Genomic DNA, 23,787 nt, shown 5'->3' with positions numbered 1-23,787 from the left:
CAGTGGAACAGGTACTACGGCTACAACTGCCATCTTCTCCGTGGAGAAACGGAGCCATGGAGAGGTTGAAGAACTTGCCAAGATCATAGGTTCTAAGTGGCAGAGCCGGAACAGTCTGATTGCACCGTGCTTTTATGTGCGAACTGATCCCTTAACGTATGACATAAGATCTGCAAGCCACTTAGCCAGCACAGAGCCCTCAGAAAATGCTGACATCGTTAACGTGTGGATTCAGGCACTGAGAGTCTGAGGATAGAGGTGAAGCTAGAGAAAGGGGGACGGGGGCTGCTGGGGAGCTTGTCTTCTGCTGACAGCTGAGCCCTGCTCCACCAGGGGTCCCCGCTTCCCCATCCCCCAGAGACGCCTTGGGTGCCTCCTCCCTCAGCCTCTTGGATTGACAGGCCCAAGTGAGGAGGGATGGGCATGGAGGTGGGGACCGGGCTCAGGCAGGCTAATCAGGTCATAGTGTGAAATAAAAGGGAGGAGGAAAGCACCGAAACTTCAGAACTCACGCTCCTTCCTGGAGACGAGGTGCCTAGGAGAGGAGCTAGGAAGCCAGGGCGCACGGAGACTTGGAGCCTGGGGGACAGGATGGCCCCACAGAGAGCTGTGCAGCTGTCCCTGAAGAAGCCCACCTACGCTGTGTGTGTGGTGGGAATCGAAACATACGTGGATGTTTACAGGTGAGAGCCGAAAGCACCCACCTGGCTGCAGAGGGCTGGGCTGGGCTGGGCTGGAGGACCCGCGGCAACGGGGTGGGCGCCTGGTGGACGAATGGGGCATATTGGAGGATGCTGACAAGAGGTTGTTTGGACAGTAGAGCAGAGGGACTAGGATAGCAGGTCCATCTTGGGGCTCTGGCTCCTGGCACCAGGGTCAAGCCTTTGGCCTCAAGCCCCTGGATGAGTGTTCCAGCTCTGAGCCCTGGGGCCAGACTTTAGGGTCTGGGCTCTGCGTTCTGACATCCCAGTGGAACTTGTGTGGAGCATCAGAATGAGTTGTTGCTCAAGACGGGGGACAGGACTGGCCTCCCCCGATTTTGCCCTCAATTTCTTGCCAATGACCCATCTCTCTGAGGTGGGGAGGGGCAGTGTGTGTGGTGCAGCTCGTTCCTAGAAGCCCAGCCGGGGCGACTGGGATCAAGACGGAGTGGTTAGGGAATGATTCAATGTGTTAATGAAAGAAAAGAACTGGGATAAGCCTGGGGCTTATGTTTCAATGTGTTTTTTAATAAAGGAAGAGAACTTGGAACAAGCCTGGGGCTTGTGTTTGCCAGGAGGATGATGGCGATGATGGCACTGATGGTACCTCTCAGGGCAGTGGAAGTATTAGCTTCCCCTGTTGGTCCCAATACTTCCTGGCCTGGCTTTACCCAGATGGAGGTCCAGGGACCTGGCCCAGTGTGAGTTTCCCCACCTGGCCATTGAGGAAGTTGGTCTTGGGGGTCTTTGGGGGTCTTTCCAACTCAACACACTCTCTATGAGCTCCATCTCTACTGGATCAGATGGGACCAGAGACCCTGCAGATGGGCAGGGGGCAGTCAAGGTGGGAGTCTCCCTCCCAGAGTAGGTGGGGGCTGAGGTCTGTTATAAGGTGGGATCTGAGCTGGGCCCAGCTTCACCTGGCCTCAGGGGAGCCTCTGCCCCAGAAGACCTCCCTGCCTCCCTCTCTGGGGCAGTGGCCTGGGGCTGGGGAGGGAGAGCCAGGAGCCCTGGGAGGCCAGACCTCGGCTCTAAGTCATGCTGGGGGCCCTGGCATGGGGCTGGTTCTCTTGCATCTGGGTGGCTAACAGAGATCCCATTTTCCGCTGCCCTTTTATCATATGGTTGCCAGACTTGGCAAATGAAAATACAGGGCACCCAGTTAAGTTTACATCTCAGATTTTAAAAAATGCTTTTTTTTTTAGTATATTGCATGGAACATACTTTTTTTTTTTTTTAAGGCTGTTTAGCTGAAATTCACATTTAGCTAGGCGTCCTGTACTTTATCTGGTAACTCCGCTTCAACATCAAAAGTAGGGAAGAGGTCTCTAGTGAGCCCCTATCTTCCCGATTCCAGACCCCTGTTCTCATCCCAGGGGATGGCTCTTTCTGGAAGGTAATTTCAGAACCTCAGGCCCTACATGATAGGTTGTGCTGCTGACTGAGGACAGAAGCGTTTGTCTGGGAGCCAGGAGACTTAGGTTCTGGTTCTGGCTCTGCCACTGACTTGCTGTCTGGCGTGGGCCAAGCCACTGGCCCTCTCTGGGCCCTGGCAGGATGAACTGAGCCCCCGATTCAGTTTAGCGTGGCGGTAAAGCGCCCACACTCTGGACTTGGACAGACTCGGGGCCTCATCCTAGCTCCACTGGTGGCTGTGGGACCCCGGGCGAGCTGCTGCATTTCTGAGGCTGTTATCTCATCTGACAAATGGGGGAGCAATAGCACTGATGTTAATGGCTTAGGGGGAGGCTGAGTGTGAGCACACATGTGTAGGGCCCTTGTTCTGTGAGAGTGGGAGGTGCTTACCGCTCTGGCAGCTCTGTGGGTTCCCTTTCCTCCACTATTTGTTCTTCCCATCATGTGTCAGAGAGTGGAAGGAGCAGAGGACAGATCAGCGGGTGTGTGGTGGGAACATGGGGCGATGCCATCTGTAAACCCCTTTGGGGTCACCAGATGCTTTAGCATGCTCAAGTGTGGGCCGTGGCCCAGCCAAGGGGAAGCTGCCTGGTTGTCTGTAGCTGCTGTGCTCTGGCGGACTCTGGGAGAGGGGGCTGCTCTGGGGTCCTGAGGGAGCACCGTGAGGGACCTGTACCCAAGAGCCCTTCAAGAAACGTCACCCCTGGATGGACCTAGAGTCTGTCATACAGAGTGAAGTAAGTCAGAAAGAGAAAAACAAATACCGTATGCTAACACATATATATGGAATCTAAGAAAAAAAAAAAAAGGTCATGAAGAACCTAGGGGTAAGACAGGAATAAAGACACAGACCTACTAGAGAATGGACTTGAGGATATGGGGAGGGGGAAGGGTAAGCTGTGACAAAGTGAGAGAGTGCCGTGGACATATATACACTACCAAACGTAAGGTAGATAGTTAGTGGGAAGCAGCCGCACAGGGAGATCAGCTCGGTGCTTTGTGACCACTTAGAGGGGTGGGATAGGGAGGGTGGGAGGGAGGGAGATGCAAGAAGGAGGGGATATGGGAACATATGTATATGTATAACTGATTCACTTTGTTATAAAGCAGAAACTAACACACCATTGTAAAGCAATTATACTCCAATAAAGATGTTAAAAAAAAAGAAACTTCACCCTGGACGTTGGTAGTGACTAGCGTCATAGCCACGGAGAATCTCTAAACTAGAAAACAGAAGTTTATTCTGCAGCAAGTTGGTTTAAAAGTAGACCTAAAGAAGAACTTCCAGCCACTGAGGTCTCTGATAGGTGGAGAAAGGTGATATAGAATTGTCAAGACAGGTGGAGGAAGGGGGCCGTGTGTTGACAACCTGGGAAGGTTTAAGAGGAGCTTGAAGCTCACTCCAGGGCCTTGGCTGTCTAGGATGAAGGGGCTGTACTTGATGATGAACTTGGGGCTCTCCCACCCCCAGTGCCAGGTGCCTGGCTCCAGCTGAGGCTGAGCAAGGGGCCTCTGTTTGGCCTTGCTGGTAGAAGGCAGAAGCCCCCCAGAAGAGGGTCACCTGTGCTGGTCACCTGAGCTGCCCAGACTCCCAACCTTCCAGAGCCAGTGGAGATGGGCGTGTGGGAGTCATGGGATGTGATTAATTCCCCCATGTGCTCTCTAGGCTGGTTATTTGGGGGTAATTGTGTGCCCCAGGGGGTCCCAGCCCAAGGAACCTTAGAAATCCCCTGACTCAGCATGCTCTGCAGATCCTACACCCTCACCCCAGCGGGCTAGCTCTCCACCGCGAACCCCTGGGTTTGGCCAGATGGCCCTGGCTGTCTCTGTCCTTTTCTTGGAGGTGGTCCCCAGAGGACTTATGCCAAAAAAGAGGGGGTGTGGCATGGGGAATCCATTAGCCATCCAGCCTGGCGCTCCCTGGCTGCCCAGAGGCCAGAATCAGAGCCCCAGGCTGGAGATCACATGAACATTTACCCTTAGGGATGGAGGAGAAGGCTGGCTGGGTGGGGCCAGGGACGATCTCCTGGATTTTTTTCTAAGCCTCCCCCAGCCCTACACAAGCCTCAAAGCCAAATAGACTCTTAGATCCAAGATGACTGGAATTCCAGGAGCACAGGGAAGGGGGTCTCTGTAGGGCCTCTCAGATGAGCCAGAGAAAAGACCCAGACCACTTCTCTTTTCTGGGGTTCCCTGTATTTCAAAAACCCAAAATGCCAAAACAGAGTTGTAAAACTTGTGGTCTATATATTCTTTTTTTAAAAAAATAAATTTATTTAAAAATAAATAAATAAATTTATTTTATTTACTTATTTTTGGCTGTGTTGTGTCTTCGTTGCTGTGCGTGGGCTTTCTCTAGCTGAGGTGAGCAGGGGCTACTCTTCATTGCAGTGCGCGGGCTTCTCACTGCAGTGGCTTCTCTTGTTGTGGAGCACGGGCTCTAGGCTCGTGGGCTTCAGTAGTTGTGGCACACAGGCTCAACAGTTGTGGCTCGCAGGCTCTAGAGCACAGGCTCAGTAGCTGTGGGGCATGGGCTTAGTTGCTCCGCGGCATGTGGGATCATCCCGGACCAGGGCTCGAACCTGTGTCCCCTGCATTGACAGGCGGATTCTCAACCACTGCACCACCAGGGTAGTCCTGATCTATATATACTTGATGTTTACATTAAGTAAATTAATGCTTTTAACTTGCGAAGAAGTACAATGAAACATAATTGTGCTCCTCAGGGATAATTACAGGATTGAGGCGAACACTAATTCATGATGAGTGACAGGCTCTGAGAGCCGGGCTGGGACCTGGATTTAAAACCAGGTGAGGATCTCCTCTCCTACTTGTTCCGTCCTGTTGCTGTATCGCATTCCTTCATTGGAAGTGATGTTAATGTTTAGATTCGAGGGTTCTTGGAGATTATGAGGCCGGGGTCCCCTGTAAGGTCCACGGAGCCAGGAGAGCCAGGGAGTTACAGGATCTGGATGTGAAATGGCGCAGTGTGAGCTCTTGAAACGTAAAATACTGGCATCAGAGAGGGTACCAGAGGTCAGAAGCCCCCTAAGTCTACAGATGTGCCTGCCTCCCTGGTTCTCGTTGCTAACTAACTCCCATTTTGAGACCTGGGAATCCATTCAGTCACTCTTCCCTCCCCTCTTCTGGCCCTATAGCCCCTTCCCTGTCCCCGCTTCTCCTTCCCATCATTTTGGTCTTGGAACCTCTCCTCATCCTTGACTGTCTCCTCTTCCCCCTACTGCTCCCATCACTTCCAACTCCACTTCTCTCTCCTCCCCCCAATCCCCGCCTTCCTTTCTTGGTGGTGGGCTCGGGGCCAGGCAGCGGACCCCAAGAGAAGACTCGAGATGCAGGAAATGGAGGGGTGATCGTTCACCCATGATGTAGATGCCTCCTTGACCCCCAAAATGCTTTCCCTGTGATGTGTTGTCCTCTCCTTTGCTATGTCCAGAGAAGCTTCCATTCCCTTTGCTGTGGATTCTAAGCAGCCGTTCAGCTCTGGTCCTGATGCTCAAAGACGTGTGGGAGGTGGGGCTGAGGCTGTAAGGAACTGGCAACTCCACACCCAGCCAAAGACATCAGCCACCTGGGGAGCCCAGGAGGGGGACCTCAGCTGTGGGCCGGGAGCAGTGGGGGCGATTCCGAATGCTGCCACCCAGGGGCGGGTGCCGAGGGAGCTGGGACCTGCCGGAACTTTTCAGGAGCCTGGCCTCGCAGCAGGTACAGACGTGAGTTGGGTCTCCAAATGCAACCTGGGCCCCAGAACAGAGAACCCAGTCACTCTGCATTTGAGACCAAGGCCACCCGAAGTCCTGCCAAGCACTTCTCCTGCACACCTTCCCTGCCATGTTTACGACCCTGCCTATACCCCCACGTTTACGACCCTGCCTGTACCCCCACGTTTACGACCCTGCCTATACCCCCACCTGGGTCTCCATCGCTGTGCTGGGAGAGTGGGCGAAGGGAAGGCCAGAAATCCCTCAGGAGGATCCTGCAGAGGGTGTGGTCTGAGCCAGGCTGCCAGATGTAGTGAAAGGGTGGGCTGGGGCTTCCGGACCTGGACAAGAAGGAAGGCTGGGCTCTGTGCAGCCTGGGCCCCAGAGGAGGAAGCTCCATTGGGATGGGACCTCTGAGAGTCAGTTCGATGACTGCAGAGAACAAGATGGCTGGTAACCAGTCGTAACCACCAGTTAGGGTCAGGCTGGTCCTTGCAGGCTGTGTGACTTTGGGCCAGTTACTTAGCCTCTCTGAGCCTGTTTCCTCCCATGCTAGATGAGGATAATATCACCAGTTAATTGTACCTGTGAATTTGGCCCCCAGTTTTACAGATGAGAATTGCATAATCCATGGAGCACAGCCATACAATTTCCCACCTTGCAGATGGGGAAACTGAGGCTGAGAGGGGAGAAGTGACTCATGATTCTGACTTTCCATTCAGGGCTCTTCTCTTAAGGATGTTCTGGCCCCCAGCTCCTGTTTGCCTCTGCTGGGAAGGCCCGGGGTGGAAAGCTGCCACCCCCCATCTCTAGCCCCCATCCTTGGGCAGGCAGGGGTCCACTGAAAGAAGGCCTGGCCAGCCCTGCCCTCCTTGCAGGCTCTCTGGGTGTGGCCTTAGCTGAGCAATGACAGGGCATAAGGCACCCATGATTCTTATCTCTGGGAAGGAAGGAAAGAGGGAGAGGACATAGCTACACCCTGTGCCATCCTACACTTAGGGGAAAATCCCTGCCTGTGATGTGGGGTCTGCCTGTGATGTGATGTCAGCCATTGCCCTCCCCAACCTCTGTCGGCCACAGCCAGCACCCAGGGAGGACCAAGGAGGAAGCCACACGGGGGCCTGAACTTTCTGTGACCTTTGCCCCGCTGTGGTCACTTGACAAATGTTACTGGTCACCTGCTCCTTATCCAGCTCTGTGCTGGGCTGAGGCACCTGGAGATGATATGACCCACCCCCGCCCCCGAGGGGCTCCCATCTTAGTCTGGGAGCTAAAAAACCTTCAGAATGTGGACGCTAACAATTGCATCGCTAACCGGGTTTGGGGTCAGGTCTGAGAGTGAAGGGAGATGGAAGAATCCTATTCCCCAGGGTCTGCCTGCTCCCCATGCCCCTTGTGACAGTAATGACAATGGTGACAGCATCATCTTCAGCTCACAGTGCTTGCTGTACTATCTCAATTAAATCTCACAACAAGCCTATGAAGTAGCGACTACTACGATCCCCATTTTGCAGACAAGGAAACTGAGACACAGAGATGTCAAGAGACTTGCCCAAAGTCACACAGCCAACAAATGGCAGAGCTGGGACTTGAACCCAGGTTTGCCTGATCGCAAATTCTATGAGCTCAACCCCAAGAGAGCCCATTATTGGGGAATTTTCTACGTTGTTCGGTTGGTGCGAGGGGTGGGTGAAGGCAAGGCAGAGGATGAGCTTCGGAGTCAGACCCTGAGTGGGGTCACATCTCAGCTCTCCATTGTCGCCCCGCATGTGACCTCCCTCTGGATTTCACATCATCTGTAAAATGGGGAGAAGAATAATAACTGCTCTGCTCAGCAAACAGGGGCCGTGGGGATGGAATCAGAACGGAGTAAAAGTACTTTGGGGCCCGTGATGTCCCTGCCCTGGGTGGATGCCATGAGGGCAGGGCCAGGGGTGACTCATCTCTTCTTTCCTGGTGCCCAGCGTGGCACAGTAGGTGCTCAGGAAATGCATGTTGAGCAGAGCGGCCGACAGCACTAACAGGACTCCGTGTGCTCCCCGGAGCTGACGTTCTTTAGGGCTGGAGACTGTGGGGGTCTGGCCAGCTCCGTGGGACTGTTGGCCACAGTGGTTCTCGGCTCCTGGCAGAAGCGACCACAGACCTGGTCGTACCCGAGAGGACTTGCCAGGTCCTGCTGGCTGGTCCCAGGGCATTTCTTGTGGCTTCGGTCCAGGGAACGTCAAGTCCGGGACACCTGGAGAGTGGCCCCTCTGGGGCTCTGGGCAGACAGGTGGCTGATCAAGTGTGAAGGGGGAATCACAGGCTTGGCTGGCCTGGTCTGCTCAAGGGCTGCCCGCCAGCTTGCTCCTCAGCCTTTCCATCCAGTTCTGCATTATTGTCCCTTCTGCCCTCGCCTCTCCCCCGGCACAATGCCCTGGACAAGCCTCCAGGGCAACCTGGTCCTCTGCCGCCACCCCCATACCCACTCCCCTAGCTGGAGGCGGGGTCAGCCCCATCCTGCCCTCCCTGCCCAGACCCTAGGCTGGGCAGAGGGGTCCCCTGACCCATGAGATCATCCCTAGGGGCTGGTGGTATCCAAGCAGCAGGTAGGATGGACGGCAGGGGAGGGACTCCATGATTGCTGTGTTTCTCTTCTCCCTAGAGACCAGGTGGTCAACTTCCGAGTAGCTGAGGTAAGGTGTGGCCTGTGGAGCCCCAGTGGGAGGAAGCTTCTGGACACAGGTTGCAGCCAAGTAAAAGGAAAAGCTTTCTAATTACCTGAGCTGTTAAGGCACAGAGGGCTGTAAGGTAGTGAGCTGCCTGTTCAAGCACAGGGTTCTGCGACGGGCAAGGAGCTGGCCAGGATGGCCTCTGAGACCCCTCTCTGACCCGAGGCCTGTGAAGATACTCCACAGTCTCATTGACTTAGGGCAGAAAGGGGTCAGAGGTCATGGTGCCATCTTCCTGGTCTGCACTGACTTCACCCTGCAAAGTTCAGGTGCGTGGAGGGGGAAGAGGGCTCTCCTGCCTCAGTGCCCCATATCCTGCCGGCTCCCAAGGGATCACATTGAAGCGCTTGTGTTGCAAAGTTTCAACATTTTCCTTTTTCCTTCCTACGTCTTCCGTGACTATTTCCTTCCTCCGGTCCCCGCCGGGGACACGCTCAGGGCACACACACTCATTTTCAAGTCAGCGGGACAGCATAATATAGAAGACAAACCTGCCGCTCCTTCCATCCTTTACCAGGAAGGTTACTTAACCTCTCTGAGAAGATTTTTTCATCTGCTAAATGAGGACAGCAAGGGTTCCTGCGAGAGTTGTTGTGAAGGGTAGACGAGGCACCAAAAGCTGAGCATGGGGCTTCCCTGGTGGCGCAGTGGTTGAGAGTCTGCCTGCTGATGCAGGGGACGCGGGTTCGTGCCCCGGTCTGGGAAGATCCCACATGCTGCGGAGCGGCTGGGCCCGTGAGCCATGGCCGCTGAGCCTGCGCGTCCGGAACCTGTGCTCCGCAGCGGGAGAGGACGCGACAGTGAGAGGCCCGTGTACCACACACACACACACAAAAAGACAGGGTGAGGGAGAGTGTTTCGGGGTGTGTGATCAGCTCGTGCACATTCTTCTGATTGGCTGGTGGTGAGGTAATTGGGAGTCAACATCATCAACCTTCCAACCAGTCTGGGGTCTATGTGCTTGTGGGCAGCATACAGTTAACTTCTTCCACCTGGTGGGGGCTTCAGTATCTGCAAAAGAGCTCAAAGGATGTGGCTCACAATATTATCCATAGCCCTTGAGGAGGAACTAGAGATCCTTGACTTTGTTTAATGGCTAAACTATTATTATTTTGTCTTGCTTGGCTGTTTTCCATTGTTTCTGCATTTTCTCATTTTCCTGATTAAATTTATTCTTTGGAACTTGGGGGAAGGCCTAGGAGGCTAAAATTACAAACAAGAGGCAGGCAGAAGACATGGTGGAGGGGGGTCTGTCCCGGGAAGGTCCATAGGTTCTTTTTTTTTTTTTTTTTTTTTTTAGCGGGCCTATCACTATTGTTGCCTCTCCCGCCACGGAGCACAGGCTCCGGACGCGCAGGCTCAGCGGCCATGGCTCACAGGCCCAGCCGCTCCGCGGCATGTGGGATCTTCCCAGACCGGGGCACGAACCCGTGTCCCCTGCATCAGCAGGCAGACTCTCAACCACTGCGCCACCAGGGAAGCCCGGTCCATAGATTCTTGCTCGGGTACAGTTCCACGTTCCTGGGTTGCCTTGCCCTCAACCATAAAACAGGGGTTTCTTGTACCCCTTGCCCACACCAGACACCACGCTGGGTGCTGAGAAGACAGTAGTTTTAGTGAAAGTAAAATGGGAAAATTCCCCACATTCTAGAGGGAGAAACAGGAGAGACAGGCAATAGAAAAACATGTCAAATAAACATGACATGTCAGGTGACAAGCGCCATGGGTTGAAATGAAGCTGGGTCGTGGGGTTAGGGAGTGTGGGGTTCATGGTGTCACCCATGTCACACGGACTTAAATAGGGCAGTCAGGGAAGACCTCTGAGAAGGAAATGAGGCACGGAGGGCCCAGCGGAGGCTCGGGAGCTGAACATTGTGAACGAAGAGAACCCAAGTGCAAAGGGTCGAAGGCAGGAGGGAGCTTGGCAACCGGAGGGAGAACAAGAGCTGGGTTTGCAGGAGTGAGGAGGGCGTAGCCAACTCCGCGCAGACTGTAGAGCCCCCGGGGAAAGGCTGTGAACAGAAGGGATGTTGAATGACTTCTGTGTTAAGAGGATCCCTCTGCTGCTGTGCTGAGACCAGATCGTGGGCAGCAGGAGAAGAAGCAGGGGGACCAGCCTATTGTGAAAATCCACATGGAAAACACTGGTGCCTGGACCAGGGCGTTAGGCGTGGAAGAGACGTGAATGTCAGCAGGTGATGCTGTAAAGGGAGAGCTGACAGGGTTCACTGGTGACTGGATGTGAGCTTGAGGGAAGGAGAGAAGGCCAGGATGAATCCGATGATGGGGCAACTGTGGCCTGACCCGGGCAGGTTTGGACGGGGCAGAAGTGGGGAGCTAAAAGTTTCGTTTTGGACACGTTAAATGTAAAAAACCTGTTAGACACCCTAAAGAGATGTTCAAAAGACAGTTTTGAGTCTGGAGATGGAAAGTGGGGGTTCTAAGTCTGGGAGGCTTAGGTTCCTATGGTAACTGACTAAACAATGGCAAAGGGCAAAGGGCAAAGGAAGATGCCTGCAAGTGCCTCTTGAGGATGGTGAGGCCAGTAGTGGGGTGAGGACCTGTGGTTCCTGCCAGCAGCCTGCAGGGCTCAGGGGCCCCTCTCCACCCCAGCCTCATCTTTAAAACGAGAATAATAATTGCCTTATGGGGCCATGATGTACGTCAGAGAGCCAGGTCCTGAGTGGGCCTTGGGCCTGTTGTAACTATGACCATCACCACCATTGTCAATGGGGGCCATTGTTTGTGGGGACTGAGTGACCACGGCAGGGATCTGGAAGGGGTGTCTGGTTTCTCCAGGGGCTTTAATACTTGGGTGGTTTCTCAGGGATACAGGAAATGATGGAGGCGGAGGATGTATCAAAGGACCCTTCTGGGCCTGGCATCTTTGCAGTCGGGTGGATGTTTGCAAGTTGACTTGACCTTGGGTGGTGGCCTTGAGGCTGACGGCTCTGTCCTGGGGGACGGCAGTGGGTAGCCCTGACACGTAGTTCCCTCGTCCGACTTCCCCTCCGGGGTGTGTGTTCCACATGGCCAAACGCCTCATGGAACCCTGGGGCCCATCGCAGGGCTGGGGCAGGGAGGCACACAGCTCAGGTTTATTCAGGGGTTGAAAAAGGACAAGCGCCCCCAGAGGCCCTGCTGACTTTGCTCCTGGTGCCCTGTGGCTCGAGTTTGCAGAGCATCCCCTCTGAGTCTACGGCCCAGGAAGGCTGGCCCCTACCTGCTGTGGCTGGAAGCAGCTGGTGACTTGAGAAGTAGCGTGGAGGCCCAGCAGATGGGTGCCCCCGGCTGGGGTCTGGCAGACTGAGGGCTTCCTGATCCCCCTTTCTGGAGCCCAGAGCTCTGGAGTATTGGGTGGATGTGGTATATCAGGTAGATGGGGAGAAATTTGCAGGGTATGGCCTCAGTCAAGCTCTGTACCACTGGGTGCAGATGGGCCTGAATCCCCCTGCAGACTAGGGGCAACTGAATCCATTCATTCATTTAACAAGTGTTTATGAGACTGACCACACACCAGACACTGTTATAGGTGCTGGGAGCTAGCAATGAGCAAAGCAGACAAAACTCCCTGACCTTCTAGCAGGAGAGACGGACAATACCTAACAGTATGAAGAATCAGAGCAGACAGTGCTTTGTGACCACCTAGAGGGGTGGGAGGGAGACGCAAGAGGGAGGGGTTGGGGGATATATGTATACATATAGCTGATTCACTTTGTTATACAGCAGAAACTAATACAACATTGTAAAGCAATTATACTCCAGTAAAGATGTTAAAAACAAACAAGTAAACAAACAAAAAAGAATCAGAGCAGAGTGGCAGGGGTAAGGAGAGTGTGGGAGAAGGTGGGACAAGGTATAGCATTAAATAGAGTGATGGGCGGGGGGTGCTCACTGAGAAGGTGACATTTAAGCAGAGCCCTGAAGAAGGTAAAGGAGTGAGCCTTGTGGATATCTAGGGGAAGAGCATTTTATGCAGAGGAAACGGCCAGTGCAAAGGCCCTGAGGCAGGACAGCCCGGCAGCTTCATGGAACATCAGGAAGGTCAGTGTGGCTTGAGCAGAGTGAGTGAGGACTGAGCCTAGTGGGGTGGAGGAGGTTCCCGGGGGGTGGCAGAGGGCAGATCGAGAGGGGCTTTTTATGCCATTGTGAGGACTTCGCTGTGTGTGATGGGAACCGTTGCTTTTGAGCATAAGAACAACGTGACCTGTTCTGAGTGGGGAACAGGCTGGAGCGGGCACAGGTGGGCTTACGAAGCTGCCCAGCACTCTAGGTGGGTGCAGGGGTGGCAGTGGATGAGGTGAGAGGTGGTCTCAAATGGATTTCTTGTTGGGTTAGAGAATTTGGAAGCATAAAAGCAGGAAGCTTTGGGGGAGGTGGGGGATTGAGGACGTCCAGAGGTTTTCAGTCTCTGCTCTCTGGAGCCTCAGGGGCCACGGTGGGGGTGGAAGGGTTAAACACCGTGGCTCGGCACCACCCCCAGCTCCCTTTTGTCCTTCTTCTGTCTGGGGTTCCGCGCGAGGTCCACTGAAAGGGCTCTGCCACTAAAACAGAGCTCAACAGCCACTGCTCTGCTCCAAGCCCTTCATGTTGCAGCTGGGGAGACTGAGGCCCGGGGACGACGTGCCCAGGGTGGGTCACGTGGAAATCAGTGGAGAGCTGGGATGGAGCCCTGGGGCCCAACCAGGTTGGTCTCCCGGCCAGTGGGCCCCTCACCCCCCGCCGCTCCCCACTCCAGCTGTTAGGGGGTGCCGTTGCATAGCCGGGTAGCCCCAGCCCACTACCCCACTGGTCTCTCTCCTGAGCCCCCGGATGCTCTCCTCTCTCCTTTCTATCAGCGATGTGCCCAAGGGCGCTGAGACCTTCAGTGTCTCTGGGAGCTCCGGGGTGGAGGTCTTCACGGTCTACAACACAGCACGGGTGACAGAGCCCACAGGTAAGGCCTACTGGCCCCTGAATGCCAGCGTGGACGTGATCATATCTGTGGACACAGCCAGTAAGGCTTTAAACGATCTCGAGGTAAGAGGCTACTTCCCCACAGAAGGTAAGAGCCCCCCACAAAGCACACCCCGTTCACACATCACCCCCACTCAACCAAACCCCACAAGGCTTTGCCACCCGCATCCACGCGACACATCCTGATACAACCCAACCGACACCCAAAGATGCAAACCCACCCCAATGCCCCGACGTCACACGCACACATACACGAGTGCTCCCGTAACAGCACAGCCTTCCTGCTCACCCCCTCAAATTCACAAACACCCGCTTTAACACAGCTCCGCACAGACCCCAAACAAGCCCCCCACTCCTGTGCAGACAGGAGTTCTCAGCAGCACCCACACACACATGCATGCACGTGGACACAGGTACGTACCAGGGTGTGTGTCTCCCACCTAAGGAAGCAGGAAGCCTTCTCTTTCACAGAGGATACCCTTCTTACCACCCTCAGGCACCCACCACATACACAGTGACCCCTGATTCATTGATTCAGCCTTTTCTCCAACGACACCAAAAAGGTGGAGACTGTGCAGCTGTTGAGAGTAGGGGCCCTGGAGCTCAAATCCTACCTCTGAGCCCCATCTACTGGGGTCATCCTGGGGGCTCACTGAGATGGCCTGGGTGGAGCCCTGGCCATGGGTTCTGGGGCATGGGGAAAGCTCTGTGAGCTTGGGCTGCTACTGGGGGGTGGGGGTGGGGGGTGGTCATTGTTCCCATTTTACAGATGAAGAAACAGAGGCTTAGAGAGGTTGAATAACTTGCCTGTCCCTAGTGACAGCTGTCCCTTCCCTCATTCTTTCTCTCTGACATCCCCATGGGTTCCTGAGGGTCCAGCTGCTCCCTCTGAGATCCTCCTGCACCCCATCTGGCCCTCCTCGCCCCTCAGCCCAGCCCTGGGAGCTGAGGAGGCATCCCAGCCTCTCCAGCTGGAGAAGGGGGCTGTGGATCCAAGTCGGGAGCCCGTGGGCCTTGGGCCTTCAGCAGCAGGGAGTAGCTGGGACCCCCATGCCTCCCTTACCTCTAAGCAGGGCCGCCGGAGTGTCCCCTAACGCCCCCTGTCACAGCCATTTCTGAAGGGGTGGCCGTGCTGGCTTAGGACTGACCATGTCCCCACAGGTGCAAGTCTCCTACTTCGGGCTTCAGAAGGCTGCCCTGGGCCACAGTGTCCTCTACCTCACTGGCGCCGGTAAGTCCCACCTCCCTGGCTCTCGGTACATCCACCCCTCCATGCTGACTGCTTGAGAGTCTTAGGGGAGCCCCCAAGTGCAAGGCCCACGGACATCTTCCTCCCCCATCGAGGAGCTTGGCTTCTTCAGAGGTGGTTCATCCACTCTAGAGCCTCAGGGGTGGAGTCCCGGCCATACTTAGGGCCATAAGAATCTGGAAACTGCACTGCCCATGGGTCACCAGCTAGACCAACAATAGGCCTCCTTCATCCAGAGTCTGCCTATCACACTCACTGGAACTTCAAGACATCACTAAACCATGGAGAGCCACACGCTACCTTGGGCCAGACCCCGGCAGCTGGCCCTGAGAACTGCAGAACCAGCACCTAGAACCTCAGGCCTGATCCCGACCTCCAGAGTCAGGGCCCCCAAGAGCTAGCAATTCAGCCCACATAGATGAGTCAAAAATTCAAGAGCCAGAGCCTTGGGTCCCTCCAACACCCAGAACCACACGGGGCTGCCACAAGGGCCTCTCAGGTGTTGGGTGTGGTCCCCAGAACAGGGCTTCCTGGTTCCCAAGGGCTTGTGGAGGGGCCGAAGCTTGCCCCGACCTGGACGTTATGGTGCGAGGGTGGGCCTGGGGAGCCCTGTTGTCCCTCTACATCTCTTTGCAGACATCTCCCTCGACGTCGACACGGGCCGCACGGGCAAGGTGAAGAGGAGCCATGGTGACAAGGTGGGACTCTCCTGGTTACCCCAAGATGGCAGAGTTGACAGGCAAACCTGGGGGTGGTCCTGGGGTGGAGTGGGCTCTTCCTCCAGAAGGGTGATGGATTCCTAGGGTCTGTGGTATCCAACAGTATAGGGAAGCCATCTGAGGACTCCCAAATCAGCATGAACGGGCCTTAACTTACACTGTGTGATCAACATGCTGTGTGACTCCTGGAAAACAGCTTACCCTCTCTGGGTCTCTCTTGTGCCACTTTAGAACTGGGATTAGTTCTTTTTCTTGAGGCCTTTTCTATTTCCTGGGCTGTATTTGGACCCCCAAGCATGGTAGGTGACTTGTCAAGTGACTGACAGATCCTGAAGAGTGAGGACGAAGATGGGGTGGGCTCAAGGCATTATCCCACCGGATGTATCTGAAAGCCATCCTGGGAGGGTAGAAGATATGATTTGCAGGGAAAGACCCCACAGAGGAAGCCTGAATCATATAGAAGACTTTGTGGACAAGATGGGGTAGGGCTGCCACGGATGGCTGTGCAGAGTGTTCACTGCACAAGGTTGCTTGGGCAAGGTGGCAGGTGGGGCCTATGATATAAATCATGTCTTGGGCGCCGGTACAGAGAAGCATCTACCGAGAGGGGTGAACAAGAGTGCCATATAAGTTAGCAGTGGTCCTGTGAGGTCCCCCAGACCCAAGTTTGAATCCCATCTATGTGACTTGGGGTTCACACCCCAGAGCCTCTTTTCCCTCTTCTGTGAAATGGGGAAAATAAGCCCTGCCTTGCAGAGTCTGGTGGGGATGAAGTAGAAGCACGTCAGGAAGGGGACTTCCCTGGTGGTCCAGTGGGTAAGACTCTGCACTCCCGATGCAGGGGGCCTGGGGTTCCAACCCTGGTCGGGGAACTAGATCCCACATGCATGCCGCAACTAAGAGTCCGCATGCCGCAAATAAGAAGTATGTATGCTGCAACTAAAGATCCCACATGCTGCAACAAAGATCCTGTGTGCCGCAAGTAAGACCCAGCGCAGCCAAAATAAATAAGCAAATAAATTAAAAGAAAAAAAGAGAAGCACATCAGGAAGAGCTTTGATCACAGAGGCAGGGTTCCAGCCATCTTCCCCACCTCTCTCCTCAGACTATCTTGCAGGACCTGCAGGATCTCAAGTGAAAGTCAGAGAAAACTGTGGGACAGGCCCCAGGAGAGGACTGGCATGGGGAGAGTCTCCCAGGAATTCTCCAGCCCCATCAAGGTCAGGGCGAGGCAGTCTTAGTCTGCTGGCAGGACCAAAGCTCAGCAGACTGGCAAAGGCCATTTCTGGGTTTTGTGCCATCACCCTTCCTCTTCCAGTCTGATGGCTGGGAGGAGCTGTTGTTCAAGTTGTTCACTGCACAAGCGTGGAGTGGCTCTGGGTGTAGGGACCTGGAACTCCATTCCCCAAATCTATGATCCCTCTATAAATCTTTAAGCAAACCCAGAATACAAAAGTCTCCAAGTTAACAAAGCAGACAGCTCTAGCCATGTCCAGAACCCCTTCTCAGAGACCCCTGGGTCCCACTGATCCTAAGGCCTCTTGCTTTGCCACAGAAAACCTGGCGCTGGGGCCCTGAGGGCTATGGGGCTGTCCTGCTGGTGAACTGTGACCGGGATAGTTTCAGGTCCAGGGAGATCGACCTCACCAGCACCCAGCTGACATCATTGGAAGGTGAGCAAAAGAAGGGGTGTATGGCATTGTCCAGGGTGATGGTGTGGGATGGAGCAAGATTGTCTCATGGGCACCCCTCTCTCCAGACCTGCAGGACATGGCCCCAATGGTGCTGAGCTGCGATGGCCCTGATGAGCTCTTTGACAGCCACAAGCTGGTCTTGAACGTGCCGTTTTCTGATTCCAGGAGAATGGCGGTCTTCTGCGCTAGGGGTGAGTGGCCTGGAGGGATCTCTTCCCTTCCTGCTCCATCTTCTGCTTCCCAAACCATTCTTCTCTTATCCACCTCTCTCCCTCCTTCCATCATCATTTTGTGACTCTCACTACCACTTACAAACAGCCACTCCATCAGGACACGACATATCGCCCAAGAAAGAGGTTCCCAAACTAGACCCATTTTACAGAGGGGAAAACTGAGGCTCAGACATGTGAATTCACTGCCCTAAGGTCCCACAACCAGTTGGGGATGGAGCAAGCATTCAAAGCCAGTCTCTTGGGCACCAAAACCCCTCTTTCCACTACCCTTGCCCTTTCTCCTGAGCCCATCCTTCCTCTGGTCGGTTAGCATGGAATGAGTTCTTGATGTAAAACAGCAGTGTCCAGGCTGGGTGGGGTGGAGGCAGGGACTAGCACAGCTGAGGCCCAGGCTTGCCTTCAGAATCCAGTTGTTCTGACAGTTTATTAATCAAAGTCTGTGGATTAAAACAAACAAACAAACAAAAAAAAAACCTGGCAGAAACACTAATCCTTAACCCTGAGGTGCCCTTACTCATTTTCATAAATCACAAGAGACCTCTCCTGCCCCTTCCTTCTTCCTCTTCATCCTCCTCTGTTCAAACTGACTCAGAACTTGTCCCAGCTAAATGAGCCTGGCAGGGACCAGAATGTTCCAATGGTAGAAGGTTACCCAGGAGTCCAGCTTGGAAACACTTACTGTGATACCAGAACATAAGCAAAGTCTCCGTAAGTGAGCTGACAACATTTCATGCTGTAAGAGCGTGCCAGGGTGGCGCTTCCCGGACAACCCTCAGGGGAAGGGAAAAGGCTACGGGCCAGAACTACTATGTGCCAGGCGATTTTTTAAAAAATTTGAGATGAAATTCACATAACATAAAATTAACCATTTTATTTTATTTACTTTATTTTTTTATAAATTTATTTATTTTTGGCTGCATTGGGTCTTTGTTGAGGGGCGCAGGCTTCCTCTAGTTGCGGCGAGCGGGGGCTACTCTTCATTGTGGTGAGCGGGCTTCTCACTGCAGTGGTTTCTCTTGTTGCAGAGCACGGGCTCTAGGCGCGTGGGCTTCAGTATTTGTGGCACGTGGGCTCAGTAGTTGTGGCGCACAGGCTCTAGAGCATGGGCTCAGTAGCTGTGGTGCACAGGCTTAGTTGCTCCACGGCATGTGGGATCTTCCCAGACCAGGGCCCAAACCTGTGTCCCCTGCATTGGCAGGCGGATTCTTAACCTCTGCACCACCAGGGGAGTCCCCAAATTAACCATTTTTAAAGTGAACAATTCAGTGACATTGAGTACATTCTCAATGTTGGGTAACTACCACAAAATTTCTAGCTCTGAGACATTTTCATCACCCCAAAATAAAGGCCTGTACTTATTAGCAGTCACTCCCCATCCCCCAACCCCCAGCCCTAGGCGACAGCTAATCTGTTTTCTGTCCCTGTGGATGTACCGATTCTGCGCATCTGGTACAAATGGAATGATACGATATGAGGCCTTTTGTGTCGGGCTTCTTTCACTTAGTATAATGTCAAGGTTCATCTGTGCTGTCGCATGTATCAATACTTCATTCCTTTTTATGGATGAATAACATGCCAGCATAGGGACATACTACATTTTGTTTATCCATTCATCCGTTGATGGACATTTAGGTTGTTTTCATCTTTTGTGCCAGCTGCTTTTACCTCCTTATCTAGTTTAAAGCTTACGCTGACCGCATGAGAAATGTAATATTAGCCCATTTTACAGATGAGGAACTGAGGCTCAGAGAGGTTGAGTCATTGAGCTGAGGTCACACAGCTTGCACATGGCAGAGCTGGAGGAGTCCAAGTAGATCTAACACAAAGGTGGTTCTGCCTCTACATTCCCGGCCTTGGGTTTCCTGTCCTCACATCCTCGCAGCCCCACACCCCTGTCCCAGCACTGGGCCCCCAGTGCTGACTCTGGTTCCCCCTAGGTGGGAATTCTCTCTCAGACTACAAGCAGGTGCTGGGGCCCCAGCAGCTGTACTACGAAGTGGAGCGGCATCCGGGGGAACGGAAGATCAGCTTCTACGTGGAGGGGCTCACCTTTCCTGACGCTGATTTCTTGGGGCTGGTCTCTCTCAGCGTCAGCCTGGTGGACACCAAGGTATGTATGGCGCTGGGGGCCGTGATAGAGGATGAGGGGCTTCAGGGACCAGCGTGGAGGCTCCAGGACTGGGAGGCTGGGGGCTGCGGGGTCTTGAAGCCTGATGGGGCTCCCTGCAGGGCCCACTGAGTCCTCATTTTCCCCCTAGACCCTGCCTGAGGTGCCCTACTTCACAGACACCGTGACCTTCCGCATGGCCCCCTGGATCATGACCCCCAACACCCAGTGCCCCCTGGAGGTGTATGTGTGCAGGTGAGGCCTCGCCCCTCCTGCAGCTCTCCCACCGTCTCTGGACTCATAGAGATAGGAACAGAATGCCGTACCAGGCTTGGCCCTGCACTCATACTGGACAGATTCATTGCAGGCACCCACGGACACAAGCTGGGAACAGGATAGCAGCAGGCTGGCTTGGGCCTGTCAGCCCCACCTGCTCTGAGCAGCTAAGGTTCTGGCTGAGGTCAATGACTCAAGTCCAGCACACCTGCCCTACCGTGTCCTGCAGGTAGCAGCCCCAGAACATCTAGGATTTATTCCAGGCAGTGGGGCCAGGCCCCGTTCAGACTGCTGGCAGCTGCAGGAGACCCAGCCTTGCTCAGATGTGGGTGTACTCCTGGGCCTGCAGAGAACTCGGGACCCAAACTCCAAGCTCCTCTGTGAGCCCTGGCCCAACCCGGGCCCCTGGCCCTTCTGCCATCTCTCAGAATCCTTGTCAGGCCCCTTGATGGGCAGGTGAGCCTGGACTGGCAAGGCTACTCCGGGCCTCTGCCTCAGAGGTCGGACCACTGGAAAGGGCCATAGATGACTTGGAACATAAGTCAAAAGGCCAGGAAGGGTGTGGCCAAACAGGTTCGCTCTGCTGAGCTGGGCCCAGGTGTTCGGAAGGGCACTCTTTCTTTCTGTTTGCTCACTAACACCACCCTGACTCCTTTGTTTAGGCCAGTTGTGAGAAACAGGAGGAGATGGGGCTACCTGCCCCCTCACTACCACCTTAACCAGTGAGATTCAGTCCCCAGTCACCTTCTCCAGGACTTATGGTGCCCTGCTTTCGGGCTCCACAGCCCCGGGGCTGTCCCTCCCCTTGCACCTGTCACCTGATGTGATCTGGGGACATTATTTGTCTCTGTCATTAGCCCATGAATCTCTCTAGTGCAGAGACTGGGTTTGAACCCCTGTGCCCAGGGTCCACACGGGGCCTAGCACAGACCGCACCAAGGCCACCCCATCTATCCCCTGCCCCCCGGCCCTGAGGCCAAGGCCACAGTCAGCAGTCATTATTTCGCTCCCCTCTCCCTGTGTTTTGCAGTGTCTTAGACTCCCATGGCTCAAATGAGAAGTTTCTGAAAGACATATCTGACCTGGCGTTGAAAGCCAACTGCAAGCTGATCGTCTGCCCTTGGACTGAGAATCGGAATGACCGCTGGATCCAGGTGGGTGCGGGAGTGATCCCGGGAGAGGAGGGCAGCCCGGGAGGCCTGAACCCCGTCCTTTACACTGGCTTTGGGAAAGCTGGCCTGCGCAGGCTCCTACTGGCCTCCGTTTCCCTAGAGAAGCCAGGCCGGCCTGGGTGCCAGGACTTAGGGTGGGGGGCATGCAGTCTAGGGGAACGCCCCCCCCCCGCCTCTGCCTGCGTCGCCCCAGTGTCTCCCGCTTCCCTCCAAGTGCTCTGGTCCCAGGCAGAGTCCTCCTCTGGCTGCGGTCCTGAGAGCCCTCACTCCACCGCTGTTCCCTGGCCCCTGCACCCTCCAGGTCTTGGGGAAGACCCACTGTCCTGCCCTGCCCCGCCCCGGGCCTGGGGGGATTAACCCATTCTTAATACTATACTGAGGCAGTCCCTGTGGTCTTTTTCTCTCCCCTCCCAGGACGAGATGGAGTTTGGCTACATCGAGGCGCCTCACAAATCCTTCCCGGTGGTCTTTGACTCCCCCCGAGACAGAGGCCTGAAGTATTTCCCTTATAAGAGGATCCTGGTATGCGGCAAAGCGCAGAGTGGGGAAACCGTGGGTGGCTCCTCCTATAGGATTCTCCAGTCATTCTTGCCTGGTCCTAGTCCTTTAGGGGCTACAAAAGGACACAGGTGGTGGGTTCTGGCAAATGGGGAGTTAGTGGGAGGTTTGGGAGGAATATGTAAATGAAATGCAAATCTCATGCAAATCACCCCTGTTCTGGGAGGGACAGGCCAGCAAAGTCCTCCTTGGGGTCCTTCCTTTCCCCCAAGGGGGAGTGAACAAAGGAGTCAGCTCTGGGGAAACCAAACTGCCTTTTGAGGGCAACGCACCCTTAGTGAGCCCTCATGGCTCTTGCTTTTGTGAGCCAGGTCCTCTCTTCAGGTAACGAATGTTTTCTGAACGCCTACTGTGTGCCAGGCACAATGCTGCTTCTACACACAGGAGGGCGACAGGAGCCACTCCAGCAGCCATGTCCTGAGTTCCAGGCCCTCCCTCCTAGCTTTACACAGTTGCTCATTTAATCCACGTGGATTCCTATGGATAAGTATGGATATCCATACTCCTATGGATATTATTATTCCCTCTTTACTGAGGCTCAGAGAGGTTAAGCAACTTACCCAAGGCCACACAGCTAGTTAGCAGTGGCACCAAAACCAGAGGGGCTGCCTCCACGGCCCCTGAACTTTACCGCTAGGCTAACCTGCCTTTTGAGGTGGGTCCGGGTCCCAGAACTCACGTCTCTGCCTGTTTACTGGCCCCTGTCCCCCACCTCCAGGACAATGCCAGGGTCTGGTGGGGGATATGATGGGGAAGGTCCAGGAACTCATGGGCACACAGAGCAGGGACATTTACCCCAGCCTGGAGGGATCAGGGAAGAGTCCCTGGGGAGGTGACAGTGAGCTCTGTGGGGTGAGTCTGCATCAACAAAGGGCCTGACCCCAAGCCCTGGGCTTGACCTGGCCAGCGCCTTTTCCACTGTTCTCTGCTCTGTCTTTATCACTTCCTTCCTTCTACTTTCTTTAGGTTTAATTTGCTGTTCTTTTCCTAGCTGGAAACGGAAGCTAAGATTTTTCAAGCCTTTCTCTTCTTGATATATGTGTTTAGAGCTGCGGGAATTCCCTAGAAGTGCAGCCTTACCGGCATCCCCTCAAGTTTTAACGTGCTGTGTGGTTTCTACCTTTCACTTCAAAATACGGTGTAACCTCCCCTTTGATTTCTTCTTTGACCCGTGGGTTCTTTAGAAGCATGTTGCCTCCTTTCCAAACAGTCAGGGATTTTCTAGTTATTGTTCTGTTATTGGCTTCGGCTTTAACAGCACAAGGCTCAGGGCACCGGGAGGATGTGTGAAAAGTGAATAGTGGTTGTTTTTCAGGGAGTGGGATTCCCCCAGGAGCACCCCTCGCTCCCCTGCCCCAAGAGCTGTCTCTTCCTTTTCTAACTGATGGTTAGAGCTCTCGATGGTTTTCCCCTAGGGTCCCGACTTTGGATATGTCATCCGGGAAATGCAGTTCGCTGGTGTTTCTGACCTTGACTCCTTCGGCAACCTGGACATCAGCCCTCCAGTCACAGTGGGGGGCAAGGAGTACCCGCTGGGCCGAATCCTCATTGGTAGCAGCTTCCCCAAGTGAGAAACCAGGGCAGGAGGGTGGTGGAGGTCACGGGAGGGCCCGGGGGCCCCAAGGCAGCAGCCACTCTCCAACACCCCCTGCCTCCACCGCAAACACAATTCTCCAGTCTGAAAAGTGGTCTTAAGTTCCTGCACGGAATCCTGGAATAGAGTCCTAGGATCACAGGTCACAGGAAAGATCACAGAATCTTAGGAAAAAACAAACTATTGGCCCACGGTCTTTTGCCCTGCCTAGTATTTTATGAGCATAATTCGTCACCAACATTAAATATACATATATCAGGAGGCTTCATATAAAAAGCCAGATTTCTGACTTCTTTTGAAACATCAGAAGAGCGGGGAGGTCACGTGTCATCCAGGGCAGAAGCAGGAGTTGGATCCGTTGACCTCTCCAGTGAGGAAATCGAAATAGCTGTTGTCCTGGCAACAGCTAGAAAGGGTGCAGCCGTCACCACAAGGCTGCAGGTCAGGATACCAGGGTGACAGAGGTAACTTGACAGGTCCTACCCTGGACAGCTGTCATCTAGGAGGAAACAAGGTATTTAGGGTTTAGGGCTCAGACAGATGACAGCATCTGCTAAATCTCCCTAGTGGGTCCCCACCCAGCCTGTGGGCAGTCGAAGAATGGGGTGTGTAGCACAGGGATGCTAGTGCGATCCCCTGCTTCCTGCCTAAAGATTAAGCCCACCCCAGGCCCTGGAGTTTG

General features: G+C 54.4%; 1 protein-coding gene across 1 annotated transcript in view; it reads left to right on the top strand.

Annotated features, from left to right (window-relative positions):
- Positions 1-591: 591 nt before the first annotated feature.
- Positions 592-23,787, top strand: part of LOC309829334 (protein-arginine deiminase type-1-like) — a gene marked incomplete at both ends in the record, with an annotated part of 32,064 nt that continues 8,868 nt past the window's right edge. The window contains 11 exons of the mRNA XM_082665203.1: positions 592-683; positions 13,386-13,566; positions 14,665-14,734; positions 15,389-15,450; positions 17,027-17,144; positions 17,231-17,356; positions 19,336-19,508; positions 19,657-19,760; positions 20,812-20,935; positions 21,368-21,475; positions 22,927-23,078. Coding sequence (XP_082521329.1) covers positions 592-683; positions 13,386-13,566; positions 14,665-14,734; positions 15,389-15,450; positions 17,027-17,144; positions 17,231-17,356; positions 19,336-19,508; positions 19,657-19,760; positions 20,812-20,935; positions 21,368-21,475; positions 22,927-23,078 — 1,310 coding nt within the window. The remainder of the gene's footprint in view (positions 684-13,385; positions 13,567-14,664; positions 14,735-15,388; positions 15,451-17,026; positions 17,145-17,230; positions 17,357-19,335; positions 19,509-19,656; positions 19,761-20,811; positions 20,936-21,367; positions 21,476-22,926; positions 23,079-23,787) is intronic.

The sequence above is a fragment of the Grampus griseus genome, assembly GCF_964374135.1.
Source record: "Grampus griseus genome assembly, chromosome: 1".
Classification (NCBI taxonomy): domain Eukaryota; kingdom Metazoa; phylum Chordata; class Mammalia; order Artiodactyla; family Delphinidae; genus Grampus; species Grampus griseus.
Note: the sequence above shows the minus strand (reverse complement) of the source record. Positions and strands in the feature narration are given on the sequence as shown.